Source organism: Sceloporus occidentalis, unplaced genomic scaffold, assembly GCF_023333645.1.
Source record: "Sceloporus occidentalis isolate IW3139 unplaced genomic scaffold, rSceOcc1.0.p SCAF_57, whole genome shotgun sequence".
NCBI lineage: Eukaryota > Metazoa > Chordata > Lepidosauria > Squamata > Phrynosomatidae > Sceloporus > Sceloporus occidentalis.
In genome coordinates, this window is record NW_028317037.1 from 3,152,901 (window position 1) to 3,171,941 (window position 19,041).

General features: G+C 43.8%; 1 protein-coding gene across 1 annotated transcript; it reads right to left on the reverse strand.

The window, feature by feature from the left end:
* Positions 1-10,061: 10,061 nt before the first annotated feature.
* LOC149287715 (uncharacterized) lies at positions 10,062-13,448 on the reverse strand. The gene is made up of 2 exons (XM_089492482.1): positions 13,378-13,448; positions 10,062-11,048 (listed from the first exon to the last, which is right to left on the reverse strand). Exons 1-2 carry the CDS (start codon positions 13,424-13,426, stop codon positions 10,231-10,233), a joined length of 867 nt encoding a protein of 288 aa, XP_089348608.1. The 5' UTR covers positions 13,427-13,448; the 3' UTR covers positions 10,062-10,230.
* Positions 13,449-19,041: the final 5,593 nt, after the last annotated feature.

The window sequence follows — 19,041 nt, forward strand, 5'->3', positions numbered from 1 at the left end:
TCTCTGTCTTGTCCTTGGTTTTTCCCCTCTTCTTCTCATCCTTCTTTTCTGGACTGATTGCAAGAATTTCTTTATCTTCTTTGTGCTCTTTCTTCTGCTCTGTTTTTTCAAGGCTCCTATCCTGTCCATCCTTCTAGGATGGAAGAAAGGATGGAGTAAAGGAGACAAAGGGACTTTTTGGGAGACCTAGTTTAAAACTAAAATAGCCACATCATGCTGGCTCTACCTTCTCTTTCCCCCTCTTTTGTTTCTTTCTTCTCCTTCTCATCCTCCTTTTCTGTATCTTCCTTGTTCTCCTTCTTCTCCCCCATTTTTTCAAGGCTCTTATCCTGTCCCTGCTTCTAGAAAAAAGGAAGAAAGGATGGAGGAAAGGCGACCAAGGGAATCCTTTTTATACCTTCTTTCTGCTAAAAGATGCAAATGAATATTTTTTTCAATCCCAAAACAAGCAATGAAGTAGCAAGAACAATGCCCCTTGTGAAAGAGCTGGCTGGCACATGGAGGAGACACTCCATTTAGCTGGCTGAAATGTACCTGCTCAGAAGTCAGCCTGCCCCTCTCGCTTTTCTCAGTATGAGGTTGCATCCTGGAATCCAACATATCATCCACGGGATGTTCTTCCAATGGCCAGCCAAAAATCTCCTGATGCATTTTACTAAACTGGTACAGGAGAGACATTGATGATGGGATCTATGGGGTTTGCTTTACCTTATCCTTTCCTTCTTCCGACGGGTTGTCCGAGTGCTGAAGAGAGACTTTAATCCCACCCTCATCCTTGCCTTTGATGGATTTGTTTTCCTTTTTACACAGGGCTTCTGCTTTTAGGAGCCCTGGTGACACAGCGGATAAATGCCTGTACTGCAGCCACTCACTCAAAATCATAAGGTTGCGAGTTCAAGACCAGCGAAAGGGCTCAAGCTCGACTCCAGCTTGCATCCTTCCGAGGAAGTTGCTAAAATGACTTCCCAGATTGTTGGGGGCAATTAGCTTACAGTTGTAAATCACTTAGACACTGTTAGTTCAGTATGAAGCGGTATATAAATGAAGCTGTTTGTTTGTGTTTCACCTTGATCAGAGGAGGGAAAGGATCCCTACTTAAGAAGGAAAATAGTAGCAGCTGGAAGCATCTCATTTATGTGAGCACTGGATCCCATCCCTGTCAAACCTCTCTTGGGCTTCAAGAGGTTTCATTAACTGCTTCCTGCAAGTTTGCAAAACTACATCTGTTACGATTGGAACTAGGCACTTAGTTATTTAAAGACCTAAATGGCTTGGAACCCCTGTACTTGAAGGAGTGCTTCCTATGGACCCATCTGCCTAAGAAATAAAGTCTTTTGGAGAGGACCTCCTCCATGTTCCTCCAGTGGGCTCTGTTTATGGTGGGAGGATGTGAGAGAGGGCCTTTTCTACTAGGGCGCCTTCAGGGGTCCAATTGGCACCAACACCGATTTCATTGAATGCCAAATAAAACTTGGCTTTTTGCTTCCCGGTGCCTTTGTATTTAATCCATATTTGTGCATGTGTTTGGTTTCAAATTGTTTTCAAAGGCTGTCGGCTCTTCTATTTTAATTTGCCATATTTTTAGAATATAGGTTTACCCGACTTAAATCACTCTTCTTTAAATTTGCAAAGAGATCTTGTGGCACCTGTGAGCTTTTCTCTTTCAAGGGCTCGTTTTCCTGCTTCTTTTTCTTGACCAAATTCAGTAGTAGTCACGCTGGGTTTGGAGATGCTCCTCCTGTGGCGTTTTGTCTCTCTCAACTTCCAGGATCTTTGGATGGGAAAACACACAAAAAGAAAGGAATATCCCACATGTTTTTTAAAAGTCCCCTACCAGAGCAAGGCAAGCAAGGGTTGGAAGGCGTGATTTTGAACGTGATGTGAACATTGTTTTCTGCGAGCAGCTTGTAGGTGACACATCTGATTCACATGGTCATTATGGTATTAATGGTTGTTCCATTGTAATAGGAACTCCACAACGCATGATCTGTGATTGCACAGTTTTTCTCCCTGTCATTCTGTATTAATAACAATGAGAAGTAACAGTTACGTAAAGGTAATGATACAACAAACAAAAAAAATTAGTTTGTATAACTATCTCCAAAAACTAAAACAGCAAATCCCAGCAAGACAAATCATTTCGGCTTGTGTACCTTTCTACAAATAGATGCAGGAAGTTTAACAGGAAATGTGTCTAGTTTTGTTTACATATGCAATGCAGATATCCCAAATCTCCAACAAAAATGTTGTATAATCAAATATTCCCTTGTATCTGTAGCCTAAATCTGTGTTTATCATGGCAAGGAATTCACTTTATATACATTTTCCCATTAGAAAGGGGGTATGTAAATAAACTTGACTTGCCTCGTAAAATTCATCGAACGGCTCTCACTAGAGACAAAGGTCTGCATCCCACTGTGTCTAACCCCCTTAGTCGTTTCCATCTTAGTGGGACAGTGAATCCATGTTGGTTTTAATCTTGATTGTCCAAGGCATTGAATTTATTGGGGGGAAGAGAGTTCAGTAAAAAGTTTGAGGCAGATTTAATGCTCCCCTGCTCTGACCTCCATTACTTTAAGGATAAATTCTCAGTGGGAAGGAATAATTAACTCTCTTTCCAAGACAGCCAGATGTGAACACGCTGCCCAACTCTAAAACACCATGGAAAGTGCATGAGCTTCTTCTGTTCCTTGTCAGTTAGTTCCAGGTCATCCTCTGATTCTATGAGATCCATGTTCCTGTAGCCATGCCAGTAAGATCCCAGCTGCAAATGTGAGTCATCCTCCAATCCGCATTCAACATCCAAATGGGCTCTTTGACTCCGTAGGTCAGAGAAAACCTGTCCATTTGAGCAAAGAGTAGAAAGATGAGGTGGTGCCCCTTTTCCATATTGCGGCTTTTCTCCTAAGGCCAAGAACCTATTGCATAAAAGTGTCCCAGACTCACTTGGCTCCCTTCCTCTGGGTCAGAAAATTTCTGCTTTGGACTCTGGGTCACGATCGCTGTCTCTTCTTCATTTAACATTATGCCTTTCTCATTCATGTTAAGGCCAGACAATTTTGTGGAGAGACCTTTCTTCTTTCCAAGACCATTGTCTGGAGAAGATTTTTGTTTTAAGTATAAGAACAGTCTAACAAATACATACAATTTTACCTCAGCAAATTAAGTGAAACTAAGGAGAAGCATCATAGGATCTATCAGGAAGAACTCTCTTCATCATGTAAACTTTTAGCAGGTTCGCTAGTGGTCAAGTTGAAGGCAGTTCTTCATTTATCTGTGTTCAAAGGAGGTTTGTCATAGGCCACCTCCACCATAAAACTGTGGATGAAAAAGCCCACCAGCCTCTATGCCTAGAAAAGAAATTGAGGGCACCTTCCTGGTAGGATTTTTCTTGAACTGCCTCCCAAATAATATGTCTTCTGTGAAAGATTACAAGCCTTGTGTTTTCTAAGGAGCAAAGCTGTGTCTAAGCATTGCCATGGAAGAGGTTCATACATTTCTGCATGGGGTTGAGAAAGTGGAAGGAGTCACAGTTTTCTCCTTCTCTCTTCTTGCTTGATCTTGGGGTCATTTAGTGGAGATGGAAAATTCAGGACAGACAACAGCAAAACAAAAACCACATTTCACACATTTCATGTAAACTTTGACAGACTGTGACTTCCATATTATTGGGGCATTGAATTTCCTCCAGGTTTTCATCCATGGGGCTGGAGCCCATTTCCAAAATAGAGTCAGCACCAGAGAGAGCTCAGACTAAAAGACAGAGCAGATTCACTAACATGGAAGTCTCCATTCACTACTGTCTATGTGATATAACTCCAAGCCATTGTCCTCCAATGTCCTCTTTCCCTCCCAGTTAACATTTGTAGATTATCCCTTGCAGATCTTGGAGAACGAACTTCCAACTGAAGGAATAGCAGTATCCTTATTTTACTAGCATCTGTTCTTTTTAAAAAATGCTTTTGTTCAATCTTTATTTTGTATCCTAAGCCACCTTGAGGCCCACCCATGGGAGAAAGGTGGGATGAAATGTAATAAATAACACAACCATACAGTTCAAAGAACGTACAATAGGAATGAATGAATAAGAAGGATGCTTTCAGGTGAGATCAACCAGTCCAACTTGTGATGCCTTCACAAAGCAGGAGTAGGTTCCACTGTAAGAAAGACAGTATTCAAAACACTAACATAAAATAGGAAACAGGCAAACTAACCCAGAGAAATGCTCTTGTCCTGAGGTCTCTCCTCCTTCTCTCAGCCTCAACTGACTCAACTCCCACCTTGGACAAGAGTCTCAGTTCTTTCCAGGGAAACCAACCAAAGAAACACATTCTCCTTGGTTCCATCTGACCACTTCTCCATGAGTCCAATGACATGGGTTACATTTCTCTTAATAGGATGAACTGCTTTTTAACCTTTCACAGTCAGCTCTCAGGATCCACAGATTCTGCATTTCAATATATCCCCCAAAAGCCAACCTTGATTTTGCCATTTTATGTAAGGCACGTCATACTACAACCCCATTGTTTGTAATAAGACTTGAACATCCATGGATTTTGGTTACTAAGTGGGGTCCTGAAACCAAACCTCAGCAGATACTGAGGTCAAACTGTAAATAATGTTCAAATTCTTTTTACTTTCAGAATAAACAACCATACAATCAATAAAATTACAATTCAAACAAACATCACACTTTTTCTTATTTTTGTTCTTATTATTACCATCTACTTCTTCCATCTACATCTTTCTCCTTCCTACCTCCTTTGTTCTTTAAAGACATGTGAAGACTAGATTGGGTGGAGAGGCTGAGGGGAGAACTTCTATCTATGCAGGGCAGCCGGGGTATCGGTATCAATAACAGTGTCGGTGACAGTGTTCTAGAAAGACCTGCCGAAAGAGATCCATCTTAACAGCCTTTTTAAAGGCTTCTAAAGTGGTGATGTGATGGATCTCTTCTGGCAGGTCATTCCAAAGCCTAGGAATGGCAGAAGAAAAGGTCCTCTGGGTTGTTGAAGCCAATCTAGTCTTCTTAGGCTTTAGGAGACTTTTTCCAGTGTGGGGAGGATTGTGTGGAAGAAGGCACTCCTGCAAGTAGTCTGGACCCAAGCCATGTAGGGCTTTAAAGGTTACAACCAACACCTTGTATCTTGCCCAGACACTAATGGGCAGCCAGTGGAGGGATTTAAGAACCGGTGTAAAGTGGGCAGTTCTAGAAACTAGAAACTACAAATTCCATGATTTCACAGGATGTTGCTATAAAAATTAAACTGGAACCAGTGTCCCACGCAATGTAGCTTTCTAGAGCACTTGCCCCCATTCTATAGGAAGGGCAATGGGTCCTTACCCACAGAGGACACATTTTCATAGGTTTCCATCATCACCTCTTTGTACAGAAATTTCTGCTTTGGACTCAAGAGTGGCCATTCCTCCTCTGAGAAGAACACTGACACATCTCAAAAGGTAATCTGCAATACAAAATAGCCTTTGCTGAAAGACAGAGGATTGTAAATAACACCCCCATTGCATCCTAGTCAGTCAAATTCCCAATGGCTCCACCACGAAAAAGGAGGTCTGGACACTAACCTGTCCGGAGGTGTTCTTTCCTCCAATTTCTTCAACAAAGGAGGAATTGAGGGTTGTTTCTCTTCTCTCCCTTCTTTGGAAGCCATCTTGGTTCTTTCCACACCTGCAGAAAATACAAAGTGTTTTTATGTGCACACATTTATGCAATCTTTCACGGACCACTGAAAATACAATTCAACAGCGCTAAGAGCAATTCAAACCTGAACCTTCCCTAAAATTCAAAATAAATCCATTGGAAAGCAGGATATTAACTAGTGATGATATTATTATTATTACTATTATCAGTCTCACCTCCAAACCCTCAGAGAGAGAATCTTGTGAATGCTGGAAGACTAAGACAGTTCACTGGGCCTTTGAGGGCATAGAGACCAGCATCCTTAGCCGGCATGAGGGCAAAGATGGCGTCTGCAGAGCGCACTCCCTGACTCTTCTCCTATGCCAGTGTGACGCTGCACACCGCACTACATCACAGGCGATGTAGTGCTAGTCCTCTGGCACTACATCCAGATGACGCAGTGCCAAAGTAGTGCAGAAAAGCCACAATGTTGGTGGATATGGCACTTTTTCCCTGGCGCAGAAAGGAGCTCCTTTTTGCACTATGGAAAGGCCACATCAGGGCCACAGCGTAGCCTTATTATAGTGCAAAAAGGAGCTGCAACAAGCAGTGTGTTTGCCATGGCCCTGATCTGGTGCTAAAAGGGGCGGCCTGTACATCCCCTTAATTTCCAGAAAATGGGTCTAGGATTGGAGTCCTAGGGCTGGCCCCAGCCTTCATCACTCCAAACATGTCAAGAGGAGGAGGGCTGGGTAGGACTCATGTGTCTGATTGATTTTAATGGTTCTATTTTTTTCTTCCAATAATCTACATAAAAATTATAATGTATAGATAGACAGCAATAACAACAACCCAGTAACAACAACCATAGCAATTGCAATACTTAAATGTTGCTATTAAATATTTCCCATTGCCTTCCCTTAAGGCTGAGAGAGTGTGACTTCTCCAGTCACCCAGTGAGTTTCTATGTTGGAGCTGGGATTCAAACCCTGATCTCCAGAGTTGTAGTTCCACTATGCTCAAACCACAAGGCCACACTGACTCCTATATCATGGACATCGTTTCACTGGTCCATTGTATGTCATGGACGTGCCCCAACGTAGTCATCCATGAGAGCCTGAGATCACCATGGAATAGTCTCAATGCTTCAGGTGAGGAGCATCAGACTGAAGTCACAATGGGACAGTCTCAATGCTTCAGGCAAGGAGCATCAGATGCCCTCGGTTCGCCTCTGACATCTTCCTCCTCTGCACCTTTAACCTGGGCACCATCCACTTCATAAGGTCTTTTAATTCCTTGATGTCTTCCTCCATTCGATAAACGTCTACCTGGGGTTCTTCTTTGCTGGGGCGGCTATCAAGCGATTCCCCCACTGCCAGGTCCCAGGCTGTCACTCTGCCTCCCGACGGCCTTCCTTTCCCCAGTCTGGGGCCGGAAACCCAAATCCTCCAGTGGTGGCCTGGGTGGTGTGAGCTTCATGAGGTTTCCCAGTCTTGGGCTTGGCTCCTAGTTCCTCTGAAGAAGGCACCTGCTCCTCCACCACCGGGATCTCCAGAACCACTCTTCTTGTTCCTGGGTCTCCACTGGAGGTAAATCTGTGAGACTTTGCAAACTGTGAGATCTGGAGTCAGTCCTGTGCTCAAAAAATAAAACTCATTTGAAACAAAAGAAGCTTTATTGATGAATCCAGGCAGAAACATCCATTAACACCTTTCTGCAAAGTCAGAAGTCCAAAGGAACTTGCTCCCTTCTTAACTCACTCAACCCAGCCCCCAATTCCCAAGCTAAAACAACACAAGCAGAGGTTGCATAGATACCAAGGTTGTCTATACTTCCCTTCCCTTCTCCCAGACAGCCTCACCTTGAAGAGCGGTGTTCAATAGCCAGCTTCACTCCTCCTTGAAAACCCGTCTACAGCTGCAACCCCATCCCTTTTTCCAAACGCCCTCCTTCATCTAAAAGCCACTCCATCTGTCCTTCTATCACTTTCCATTATGTGCTTTCTATAACCCATCACTCTACACTGCCTACTAAGAACTACAACTATAACTCCTACTTTAATAACCAACCCCTAATATTTTTACCCTTTATGACAGAACTCTTATACACAAGTTCTGACCTTTCTCAATCCTTCAGGGACACACCACCAGTTTGAAGTGACAATTCTCCCATCTCAATTGTTCAGGCAAGGAGCATCAGCCTGAGGTTGCAATGGGCCAGTTTAAATCTTTCAGGTAAAGAGCACTACCCTGAAGTCACAATAGTAATGTCTCAATTCTTCAGACAAGGAAACTCAGGCTGAGATCACAATGGGCCAGTTTCAATCCTTCAGGCAAGGAGCATCAGCCTCAGGTTGCAATGGTCACGTCTCAAACCTTCAGGTAAGCAGCATTAGCCTAAATTCAAAATGGTCCCATCTCATTGTTGCAGGCAAGGAGCATCAGCCTGAAGTCACAATATGTCATGAATCCTTTTATTCATGCATTTATTCATTTAGGGATTCATGCCATAAAGGTTATAGGTTTTAGTGTAGATTAGACTTAAGATAGATGGGATTTATGGTGGGTTAAAGTAATATGTTTTAATATCTGCTTTAATAGAAGATACTAGAAAGAGGTAGAGAGATCATGGCTAAAGAATGTGCTTCTTTGCTAGGATTGGAATGTGTGGGCATCACCCTTCTAACAGAGGCTTGAGTTTAAAAGACTGGTCTCTGTAAAAGGAGGGGGAACCTAGAGAGTTATTGGTATTTTTTATATTGCATTATGTTGCTATGGGTTTGTGCTTGTTATATTTTCATATGGTACCATATTATGTGGAGATTGATGGGGTTTTGTATTATAGATAGCTATATATATTGTTAAGCCATAATGTTAATGAAAACTGTTGTGTGGCTGAGTTCTCTGGTCCAAGGCCACAGGTGCAGTGGTTGAGAAAAGGCACATGAGAGCGTAATTGGTTTTAGGAAAGCTGCCAGAATCCCGGATGGGAGGACACTGCGCAGAAAAGGGCGGGAGAACGCTGTGCGGGAAAGGGCTATCCAATTAATTTGGTTTACTGGTAAATGGAGTGGGGTGGATTCATATGGTTATAAACTGGATATCTTTATACTTTCTTTCATTCGTGAAAAAAAAGTTACTTCCATTACTTCTTCTTCAATACAAGCTCTTCCTTTTGCAAAGTACTGCCTTTTGTGTTGCAAGAGGGGCTGCGATTAGGACCCTGACAGATATCTCTCTCCCCTTCCATTCACCCTGCTTTCCCAAAAGGGCTGGAGAGCATACGAAACCAACCACAGAACCTTTCCCTGCTCTTGTGTAATGCCAGGTCAGTCAAAAATAAAACGCACATAGTCCATGATCTCCTACTGGACCAAGAGGCTGACCTGGCTTGTTTCATGGAGACCTGGCTGGTGATGATAGCTCAGCCAGCTGGGATCAGGCCTTACCAGCTGGGTTCTCCATCAATGAGAAGGTAAGGGGAATGCCTTTGGTCCATGAAGACAATCTTGCCTTGAGCAGGATACCTATCCGTATGATCGACCACATCGAATGTATTTACCTCAGCTTAAAGACTAGAGAAAGTCTTGGGAATCTGTTGGTTTACCATCCTCCCTGTTCCGTAACAGACTCCTTAGCCAAGCTGACACAACTGGTCTCAGAGCTGCTGCTGGAGTCGCCTAGGCTTTTGGTCCTGGGCGACCGCAACATCCCCTTCAAGGCCCCTCCTCAGCATGCGCAGGGATTGCCAGGGCCTAGCTGCTGCTGCTGCTTATTCCGCTGGCATCCTTTGTGGGAAAGGAAAGGGATTCAGCGGCCTCCCCTTCCTTCCCTCTTTTCTTCCTTTGAGAAGACTGCAATGGAGCCCAAGGTGCAGAGCTGGACTCAGGAGGGAAAGGCAGGAAAGGGAGGCTCTGTTTTGGAAATAAAGCTCTCTCTGTGTATCCTGTATGTTTGCCTCTGCTGTTCTTACGGATGGGAATGGAGCTGAGGAGAGAATAAAGGGTCAGTTTTGTGCATCAAAGAGTCCAGTGTGTTGAAAAAGTAAAGAACTTTATTGAGAACACATAGTCAGAAATTCAGTCTTTAAGCCAGAACTGCCCACTCCAAGTCAAACAATACATTCAAACCCCAAAACTTAAAACTCCACCCTCTTCCAATCCTAGCCCCCACCTCCAATTCCCACAGTCTATGCCCCACAGTAAACAAGCCCCTCTTTGCCATCCCCAGAAACTTTCTGTTAATACAAGCCTCCAACTTTCTTCAGCCAACATCCCAAACATTGCAAAAGCTATTATTGCCATAACTATTCTAGACAGCTGCAACAAATCCCAGCCCCCCATCTAGCTAACCTAGCTAACCTATACCATGACCCATAATCCCCAGCCATGACCCATAATCCCCAGCCAAATTTATAACCCAAACCAACTATCTATATTATTAGCAATTAAATTCTAAACTTAATAAAATACAACTTTAAAACCCAAAGAGACATATGGACAGACAAGCCTTACAAACAAAATCACAAGGGCTTTTCTTAGTAACACTGAATTAAAGTATTTTATATTCCTTATTGACAAAAATAAGGTTAGTTTACTCCTGAGATTTGTATGGCTTCTCCCCTGTGTGGACTCTCTGATGTCTTACTAGGTGCGACTTCTGAGAAAAACATTTCTCACAATGCTGGCATTTGTATGGCTTCTCTCCTGTGTGACTTTTCTGATGTGTCATTAAGTGTCCCTTCAAAGAAAAACATTTCCCACAATGCTGGCATTTATATGGCTTCTCTCCTGTGTGGACTCTCTGATGTATCAGGAGGCTTGACTTCTGGGAAAAACATTTCCCACAATGCTGGCATTTGTATGGCTTCTCTCCTGTGTGGACTCTCTGATGTGTCACTAGGTGTGACTTCAAAGAAAAACATTTCCCACAATGCTGGCATTTATATGGCTTCTCTCCTGTGTGGACTCTCTGATGTATCAGGAGGCTTGACTTCCGGGAAAAACATTTCCCACAATGCTGGCATTTGTATGGCTTCTCTCCTGTGTGGACTCTCTGATGTCTCACTAGGTGTGCCTTTGAAGAAAAACATTTCCCACAATGCTGGCATTTGTATGGCTTCTCTCCTGTGTGGACTCTCTGATGTCTCACTAGGTGTGACCTCCGAGGAAAACATTTCCCACAATGCTGGCATTTGTATGGCTTCTCTCCTGTGTGGACTCTCTGATGTCTCACTAGGTCTGACTTCAAAGAAAAACATTTCCCACAATGCTGGCATTTGTATGGCTTCTCTCCTGTGTGGACTCTCTGATGTGTCACTAGGTGTGACTTCGAGGAAAAACATTTTCCACAATGCTGGCATTTATGTGACTTCTTTGCTGTGTGGACTCTCTCATGACTAAGATATTCTTCTGTAAAAAAGGACAATGACAGTTAAGACTGAAAATCAGACTTAATAGAGGAGGGAGTTACCCCATGATTTAGCCCACATTAACCCCTCCTTATTTGAAATTTAATTAATGAAGTTGCTGTGTGGAACCCAAGCATGGCCCTGTTGCTTATGCCTCTAAATCCATGGAATGATTGTATCCTTACTCATAAGAGTTAGCAAAGAAGAGGCTGGATGGGGACTGCCTTGAGGGAATCAGTGGAAGCAGATAGTCAAAGGACTGTTGAAACAATATTCCAGGAAACATGTGCAAAAATACTTTGATTGATAGGTGGCATCATATCCTGTGAGACTGCCATAGAGTGCTGAGTCAGAGCACATGGCATGATGCAAGCTAACTGCAGAGGTCACTTCATGCTGTTTGGCACCAGGATATGAGTCACAACTAATACATTATATAGCTCACATGCGGATTGGTGTGGATTGGATTGGAGTTGTGTGTTCAAGAGATGGTGAAGTTCATGGAAGTCAGAGAGGAGAGCTTGCAAATATTTGTATTAATTTGTAACTCAAGATAGAGAACTTCCAAAGATTTCAGTGAAATCAACTGTGTTTGTGACTTACTTTTAAGTTTGAAAAGTGGTCAGTGCATTGCCAATATCTATATCTGGATATTTGCTTCCGTACTCTGCTATGTTATTGTTGAGCTGCATCTGGGAGCGTTACCCTCAGATTGTGCTGTATATTGGCTCATGAACGCGATCAGAATTCACAGCCAAGAAGGACTGAGAGCCAGTGTGCTAATCCTTTTTGTCTGAGATATTTACACCAAGCTCCCATTGCATTCAATTTGGTTTCAGACCATTGTTCCCCCCAGGAAACATTCTAAAGCAATTTAAACCTTGTTGCCCTCAAGCAACAATTCCAGTGTGTGTGTGTGTGTGTGTGTTCTTTGACGTCAGTCCAATTACAGACAGTCGGTTTACATGGCTAAGCACCTCAATGCACTCGCCAAACCCATTTGTCGCAGGAGCTCCTGACTTCTCTTCCCATTTCACACACTCAGCAATTGGAATCAAGATCCACCTAGGTAAAGTATTACCATTATGAAAGTCTTACATCTCTTCACCACTCCCACCTGTTATCTAGTTCTTGTGTGTGTGTGTGTGAATGCTTGTGTGTGTGTGTGTATTTTGCTTTTCACCTAAATAAAACATAAAAACCTATTTCAAATGCCTTTGGAGTTCTGTGGGCTTACAGGCCTGGTGTAGTTGGGCTCAATCCCGAGGTCACTCTTGCCCCAACCAAACTATATATCTCCTTTCAGCTAAGCTAATTTCTTTCAACTCTATGATTCTATGTTAGAGATTCAGGGGAGTAATAGTGCAACTCTATTCTGCTTTGGTCAGGCCCTCACTTGGAATACTGTGTCCACTTCTGGTCACCATAATTCAAAAAAGGATGTTGAGAAGCTGGAGTGTATCCAAAGGAGAGCAATGAAAATGGTGAAGGGTCTAGAAACCATCAAGCCCCTATGAGGAGTGGTTTAGGGAGCTGGGAATGTTTAGCCTGGAGAAGAGAAGGTTAAGAGTGCATATGTTAGACCTGTTCAACTATTTGAAGAGATACTGAGGATGGAGCAAGCTTGCTTTCTGCTGCTCTAGAGTAGGGTTGCTATGTCACGGATTTAGGTGGGACAATCCCATGTTTTGGCCTCCTGTCCTCCAGCCTGCTGCCCTTGTCCTCCAGCCCACTAACCTCCTCCATTTTGGCCTTCTTCCTGGCCCTTGAAGCTTGTAGTTTCCAATAGGAACCCACTGTGATTACAAGCCCCAGCAGTCATTGCGACCTGAAGTTCCGCCCCCAGAAGCTTCTCTGATTGGTTGCGAGGCTGGGAAGGGGGAGCGTCCACCCCATCCTGGTTTAGCCCAAGAAGAATATGGCAACCCTACTCTATAGCAAAGGACATAGAACAATGGTCAGAAGCCACAGGAAAAGAGGTTCTACCTAAACTTTAGAAGGAACTTCCTGAAAGTAAGAGCTATGCCATAGTGGAATATACCCCCTCAGAGCATGGTGGCATCTCGTTGTTGTTGTTGTTGTTATTATTATTATTATTATTATTAATTGTTAAAGTTCTCCTTCTTTGAAGGTCTGTAAATGCCTTTAAACAAAGGCTGGGTGGCCATCTGTCAGGGATGCTTTCAATGTGTTTCCTGCATGGCAAGGGGTTGAACCAGATGGTCCTTGTGGTCTATTCCAGATCTAAAGTGGAATCATAGTGCCATGATAATGTAGAATGAAAGGGCCCTCAGTCTTCATAGTAAGGGCAATGAATTCACCTTCCTTACCCACAGAGGCCACATTATCGTAATTCTCCATCATCACATCATTGTACATAAGTCTTTGCTTCTTTGTCAACAGTTTCCATTCTTCCTCAGTGAAATATACCACCACATCCGCAAAGGTCACCTACAATAAAAAATAGCCCTCATCCAGAGAATGACTAATAAAAGGGGAGGGAGGAGCAAATCCCAAAAATTATTTGATCACCTCAGAATTTTGTCCAGGAAATAAACTTTTAATTCTGTTAGTAAGAGAAAAGCTACTGCCTTTTAGACCCAGTTTGTCTCAAATTCTTTCAATGTAATATACAATATAATCAACAATATAATTTTGTCCATGGCTGGGATATTGATGATGGATTAGGATACTGTCTATTCCAACACATATAGTACATTTAGCCTCCAAAGATTATAGTGCATTTAGCCATTTGTTGCCAAATTTCAGAGGCAAATGTCATTTCTAAAAAGCAGTTTTGGGGAGCACTGTGGGCTTGAGGGCCATGGGGCCACCCCCAATTTAGATCCAAAGACATTTCCCCATATCCCCCAACATTTCACAGATGGAAAGAACAAGACACATGTGGACAAGCAACGCCAGAAAGTGGTGAAGATGGTCAAAGTTGTTTATGAGGAAGATCACACAAGCGGGGAAGGGCACAGCACTTTGCTTTTGCCTCAGACTTCTAGCAAGGACATGTCCCTGCCCCCTTCTTTCTTCTCCTCTCCCCACTTTTGAGTTGATGGATTGCAAACTCCTTGGCATTCATTATGCGGAAATAGGAGTCAGCTGAAGAAGGGGGAAAGTGGGAGGAGGAGAGAGAAACCAGGACATTTTAAAAGCCTCCCAAATAATGGGGTGACAGAGGATTAACCAGGACTGTGTCTGCCAAACTCGGATAGTATTGTATTTCATTCCTTTCATAAATTGGCCCATCAGTGATCCAGACGAAGCTAATAGGATAGTGACTCACCAAAGAGCTGTTGTACCTTGGCAGCCTCTTCCTCTTGGAGCCCAACTCCCTCTAGGTGGCCTCTGTGTCGGCCATGAGGTCTGCGGGGGGGGGGGGGGGGCTGGTCGTCCTGCACTTGGGTCACGTCCAGAAAGAGAGGGCCCAAAGCCGTGTACAAGGAGGCCGAGATGAAGGTCCTGAGAAAAGGGACCAAGGTTAGGCTTGGTTTGGCAAGAAACCCTACAGCGCTCAGACACAGAGAACAGCATCCTGCTGGTGACATACGCAGGTCACATATATCTCCTTTGAGCCGATGCAGAGGTGGGTATCATGCCAGACAAATCTAATCTCCATAGATGATCCTGGTAGATGAAGGGAATGCTGTGGATATAGTATATCTTGATTTCAGTAAGGCCTTTGACAAGTATCCCCTTGTCATTCTTGCAAACAAGCGATTTTGGGCTGCAACAATGGAAGTATAGTGTCTAAATCTGTCATCCGCCAGCCTGAGAGGGAGTTCACCAGGCAGGTCCAGCTCCATCAGGGCTAGCCTGAAGGAAGGAGACTCCGCCCTCTATAACTGCCATCCGCAGGCCTGAGAGGGAGTTCACCAGGCAGGTCCAGCTCCATCAGGGCTAGCCTGAAGGAAGGAGACTCCACCCTCCATAACTGCCATCCGCTGGCCTGAGAGGGAGTTCACCAGGCAGGTCCGTCTCCATCAGGGCTAGCCTGAAGGAAGGAGACTCCGCCCTCCATAACTGCCATCCTTCTGCCTGAGAGGGAGTTCACCAGGCAGGTCCAGCTCCATCTGGGCTAGCCTGAAGGAAGGAGACTCCACCCTCCATAACTGCCATCTGCCGGCCGGAGAGGGTGTTCACCAAGCAGGTCCAGCTCCATCTGGGCTAGCCTGAAGGAAGGAGACTCTGCCCTCCATAACTGCCATCTGCCAGCCTGAGAGGGAGTTCGCTAGGCAGGTCCAGCTCCATCAGGGCTAGCTTGGAAGAAGGAAGAGCCCCCCCTCCAATCCATCTGCCTTGGTCCAGGCCTCAGAGGGAGCGAAGAACCACTGGACCTCATCCCCTTTCCCTCCACCATTCCCTTCTCCTTTTGTTTCGTGTCTTTTAGATTGTAAGCCTGAGGGCAGGGAACAGTCTGATTAACAATAATAATCGTAAGCCGCTCTGAGAGCTATTAGGGCTGAAGGGCAGGGCATAAATACCTAAATAAATATTAAATCAAGGGAAGTAGTAGTGCCACTCTATTCTGCTCTCTCAGGCCCCACCTGGAATATTTTGTCCAGTTCTGGGCACAGTTCAAAACAGACATTGAGAAACTGGAGCTTGTCCAAAGGAGGGCAACTAAAGTGGTGAAGAATTTGGAAACCATGCCTTATGAGGAATGACTTAGGAAGCTAGGGATGTTTAGCCTGGAGAAGAGAAGGTTAAGAGGTGATATGATAGCTCTGTTTAAATTTTTGAAGGGATGTCATATTGAGGAGGGAGCAAGCTTGTTTTCTGTTGCTCCAGAGACTAGGACCCAGAACAATGGATGGAAACTACAGGAAAAGAGATTGCACCTTAACATTTGGAGGAAGGTCCTGACAGTAAGGTCTGTTCAACAGTGGAACAAACTCCCTCCTTGGAGTGCAGTCGAGTCTCCTTCCTTTGAGGTCTTTAATCAGAGGCTGGATGGCCATTTGTCAGGGATGCTTTGATTGAGAGTTCCTGCATGGCAGAATGCGGTTGGACTGGATGGCCCTTGGGGTCTCTTCCGACTCTATGAATCTATGATTCTATGATTTATATCCCAGATGGAGAAACTCCGGTCCCTGGGCTGGATAAGACCTGTATTTCTTCAATGATCTGATCAATGGCCTTCCCTCATCATACCCCCTTCCCCATTTAGACACTGGTGAAAATAATCATTTCATTTTTACAAATGAGACAAATCTCTGAGCTTAACTGCTGTGTTTATAATATAATAATATAATAATAATAATACATTTATTTATATGCCACTTTTCCAAAAAGATCAAAGCAGTTTACAAATGGACAATTACAAGATTTGTGTGTTTGTGTGTGTCAGTCATAGCAGGAGCATGAAGTATGCACCTTCTTCCTCTGCTTGCTAAAGGCACATAGAAATTGAGGCATGTACATTTGTGTGCATTGTTTCTGAATGGATCTATTGTCAAAATCACAATTTCTTCACTTTTCCTTGTATATTTTTTTAAAAGATGCACAATGCTGAATATGTTGCACTTATACAACAAAAATCTATAAATGTATAGGTTTATGAATGAAGATTGCATCCTTGATTATACTCATTTTTGGGAAGTGAAGACCTATGTAAATTCATTTTGTAAACCCAGTGAAACAAATATCTCACAAAGCTCTAGTAAACAACATGGACACACACAGTCCCCACACAAAGGACTCACTGGCGCACTGTGTGTCTGGGGTCTGGAAATCTCACTTCCACCTTCTGGGAAGACAATGCTGCCAGAGACTGAACTGGGGACTTTATTCCTGCAAAGCATGGGCTCAGTCTCTCAGCTGCAGCCCTTCCACACAATCCTGGACTGAAACATTTAAAGAAAGGTCCTCTTTCAGCTCCAGGAATAAAGGCCTACCTTCAGTACAAGGACACTGACTTCTGCAGCTTCAGAAAGGGCTCTTCTGTAATCCTTTATGGCTGGAGCTTCCCTGGGTCAGAGGCCGTCTCCTCAGCCGTAGAGAAGGGTTGCTCTGAGTGCGAAGGAGGAGGAGGTCCACAGGGCTGAGGGAGGGAAGGCAATGGGGAAAGGTCAGTGCCAATGGCCATGGAGGGCAGAAGGTGACAATGCCTAGGAAACGCCTCTGAGTCACAGCCATAGTAACTCCTGGTAGTAAATAGTCCAGGAGGTTGAGGGGGGGCGGTTGTCTCTTTTCCCAAAGTGGGTTGAAAGGACCAGTTCCCATGGGGCCCCATGACCTCTGAGCAAATCTATGGGAGATGCTGCCTCCAAGAGTATTGGAGGAGTCTCTGTCTGGATGGCCATCACTTCGGAGGACTTGGAGGACAGAATGGGACTGACTGTTTGGCCCTTGGGGCTCCCTTCCAGCCCTAGGAGCCTATGAAGCCTACCTTACAAGGCTGTTGTGGGAGTTAATCACAAGACAATTACTACACAAGAATGGCCACCTTTTAGCAGCTTACAATAAAAAGATCCATACAATACAATAAAAACATGTTTCATGATATTCCAAACCCTAAGACTCCCATCCAAAATAAAATACCATTAAATTATTGGACAGTTATTGAAACAGTTATTAAAACAGGGATAGTAGCAAAAGCCCAATGTTAGTGAAGAAGAATAAGGCTTGTATTAAACCTATCCTCCTCATTTCTGATCCCTTTTAAAGCCCATGTTCTGCGGAAGGAGCAGAGCTGTGTAATAAGAAAACTCTCTCAGAAAAGAGACACAAATGTCACACAAAGGGACACACTTCCTTCCTTTTGGCCCAAAGAGCCTGGCCCCCTTCTGACTCTGGAGCCTCAGGAGAGGAAAAGAGGCCTCTGTTCAATTGAGACCTCAGAGAAGGTTCTGGAACATTATTCCCCACAGTCACAAGCAGAACAAAATGGCCACCAGAACACAAAATGGCCACTGGAACACAAAATGGAATTCTGGGAAATGTAGTTTTGTGAGACATTGCGCCTACTCTGTCAGAGAGGTCTGGTGCCACAATAAACTCCATTTCCCAGGATTCCCTAGCACTGGGCCGGGGCAGTTAATGTGCTCTCAGACTGGACTATTGCCGCCATGTCTATTGGACCTTTCTTGGCCGCAAACTGTCCATAGCCTGCAATGCATCTCCTAATTCTGTTGGCAGTCCCTCCCTCCCAACACTTTCTCATTTCCCCCCAAAACCAGCACAAAGCTGGCAGATAGAAAGAGGTTTTAAAGCAGCATTTAAATCCGCCATATTTGTTTTTAAAAGACTAAATGTCCCAAATGCTATTATCAGTTTTATAGCTATTATTACAGAAAGACGCAGAGTGCAAACTCCTCAAGTACCTTTGTTTTCTGGAGTGAGATGTGCTTTTCCAACTGACTCACTGTGATGATCTCCGGTGGTCCAAGCAGCCAAACTGCGGCCCTGTAATAATAATAATAATAATAATAATAATAATAATAATAATAATGTTTTTATATCCCTCTCTTCAGCTAAAAGGCTATCAGAGTGGATTACAAATTGTTAATTAGACATTTAGACATTATGGCTCTTAGCCCAGGAGACCCTTAACTTCCTTAAATCACGCTGCCTCCATCCAGTGAATTATAAAAGGGTTTCCCTTAACCTACACTGGGACCAGTTAAGGAACCTTATTTCTCCTTCTTTACTGATCTTCCCAAGCATCAACCGAGCCAAAACACGTGTAAAACGAGCATCGAGTAGTAGATACTCCAAGGAGGTATTTATTATAAACAACAAAATATAACTGAAATATAAGTCCTACAAGATATTAAGAATCTTGCAGGAACAATATTTGTAAGTATATAATATTCAATTCATACAAGCTATTAAACAAATAAATGAACCTAAGCGTCCAATTCTGAGACTAACTTCCAAGATCCGCTCTTTAACTCTCTCTCTCTCTCGATCTCCAACCGACACAATTCCCCCAACTGTCTCTTGGTCTCTCAGGCCTTATATCTCCTTCTCACGGAAGCTTC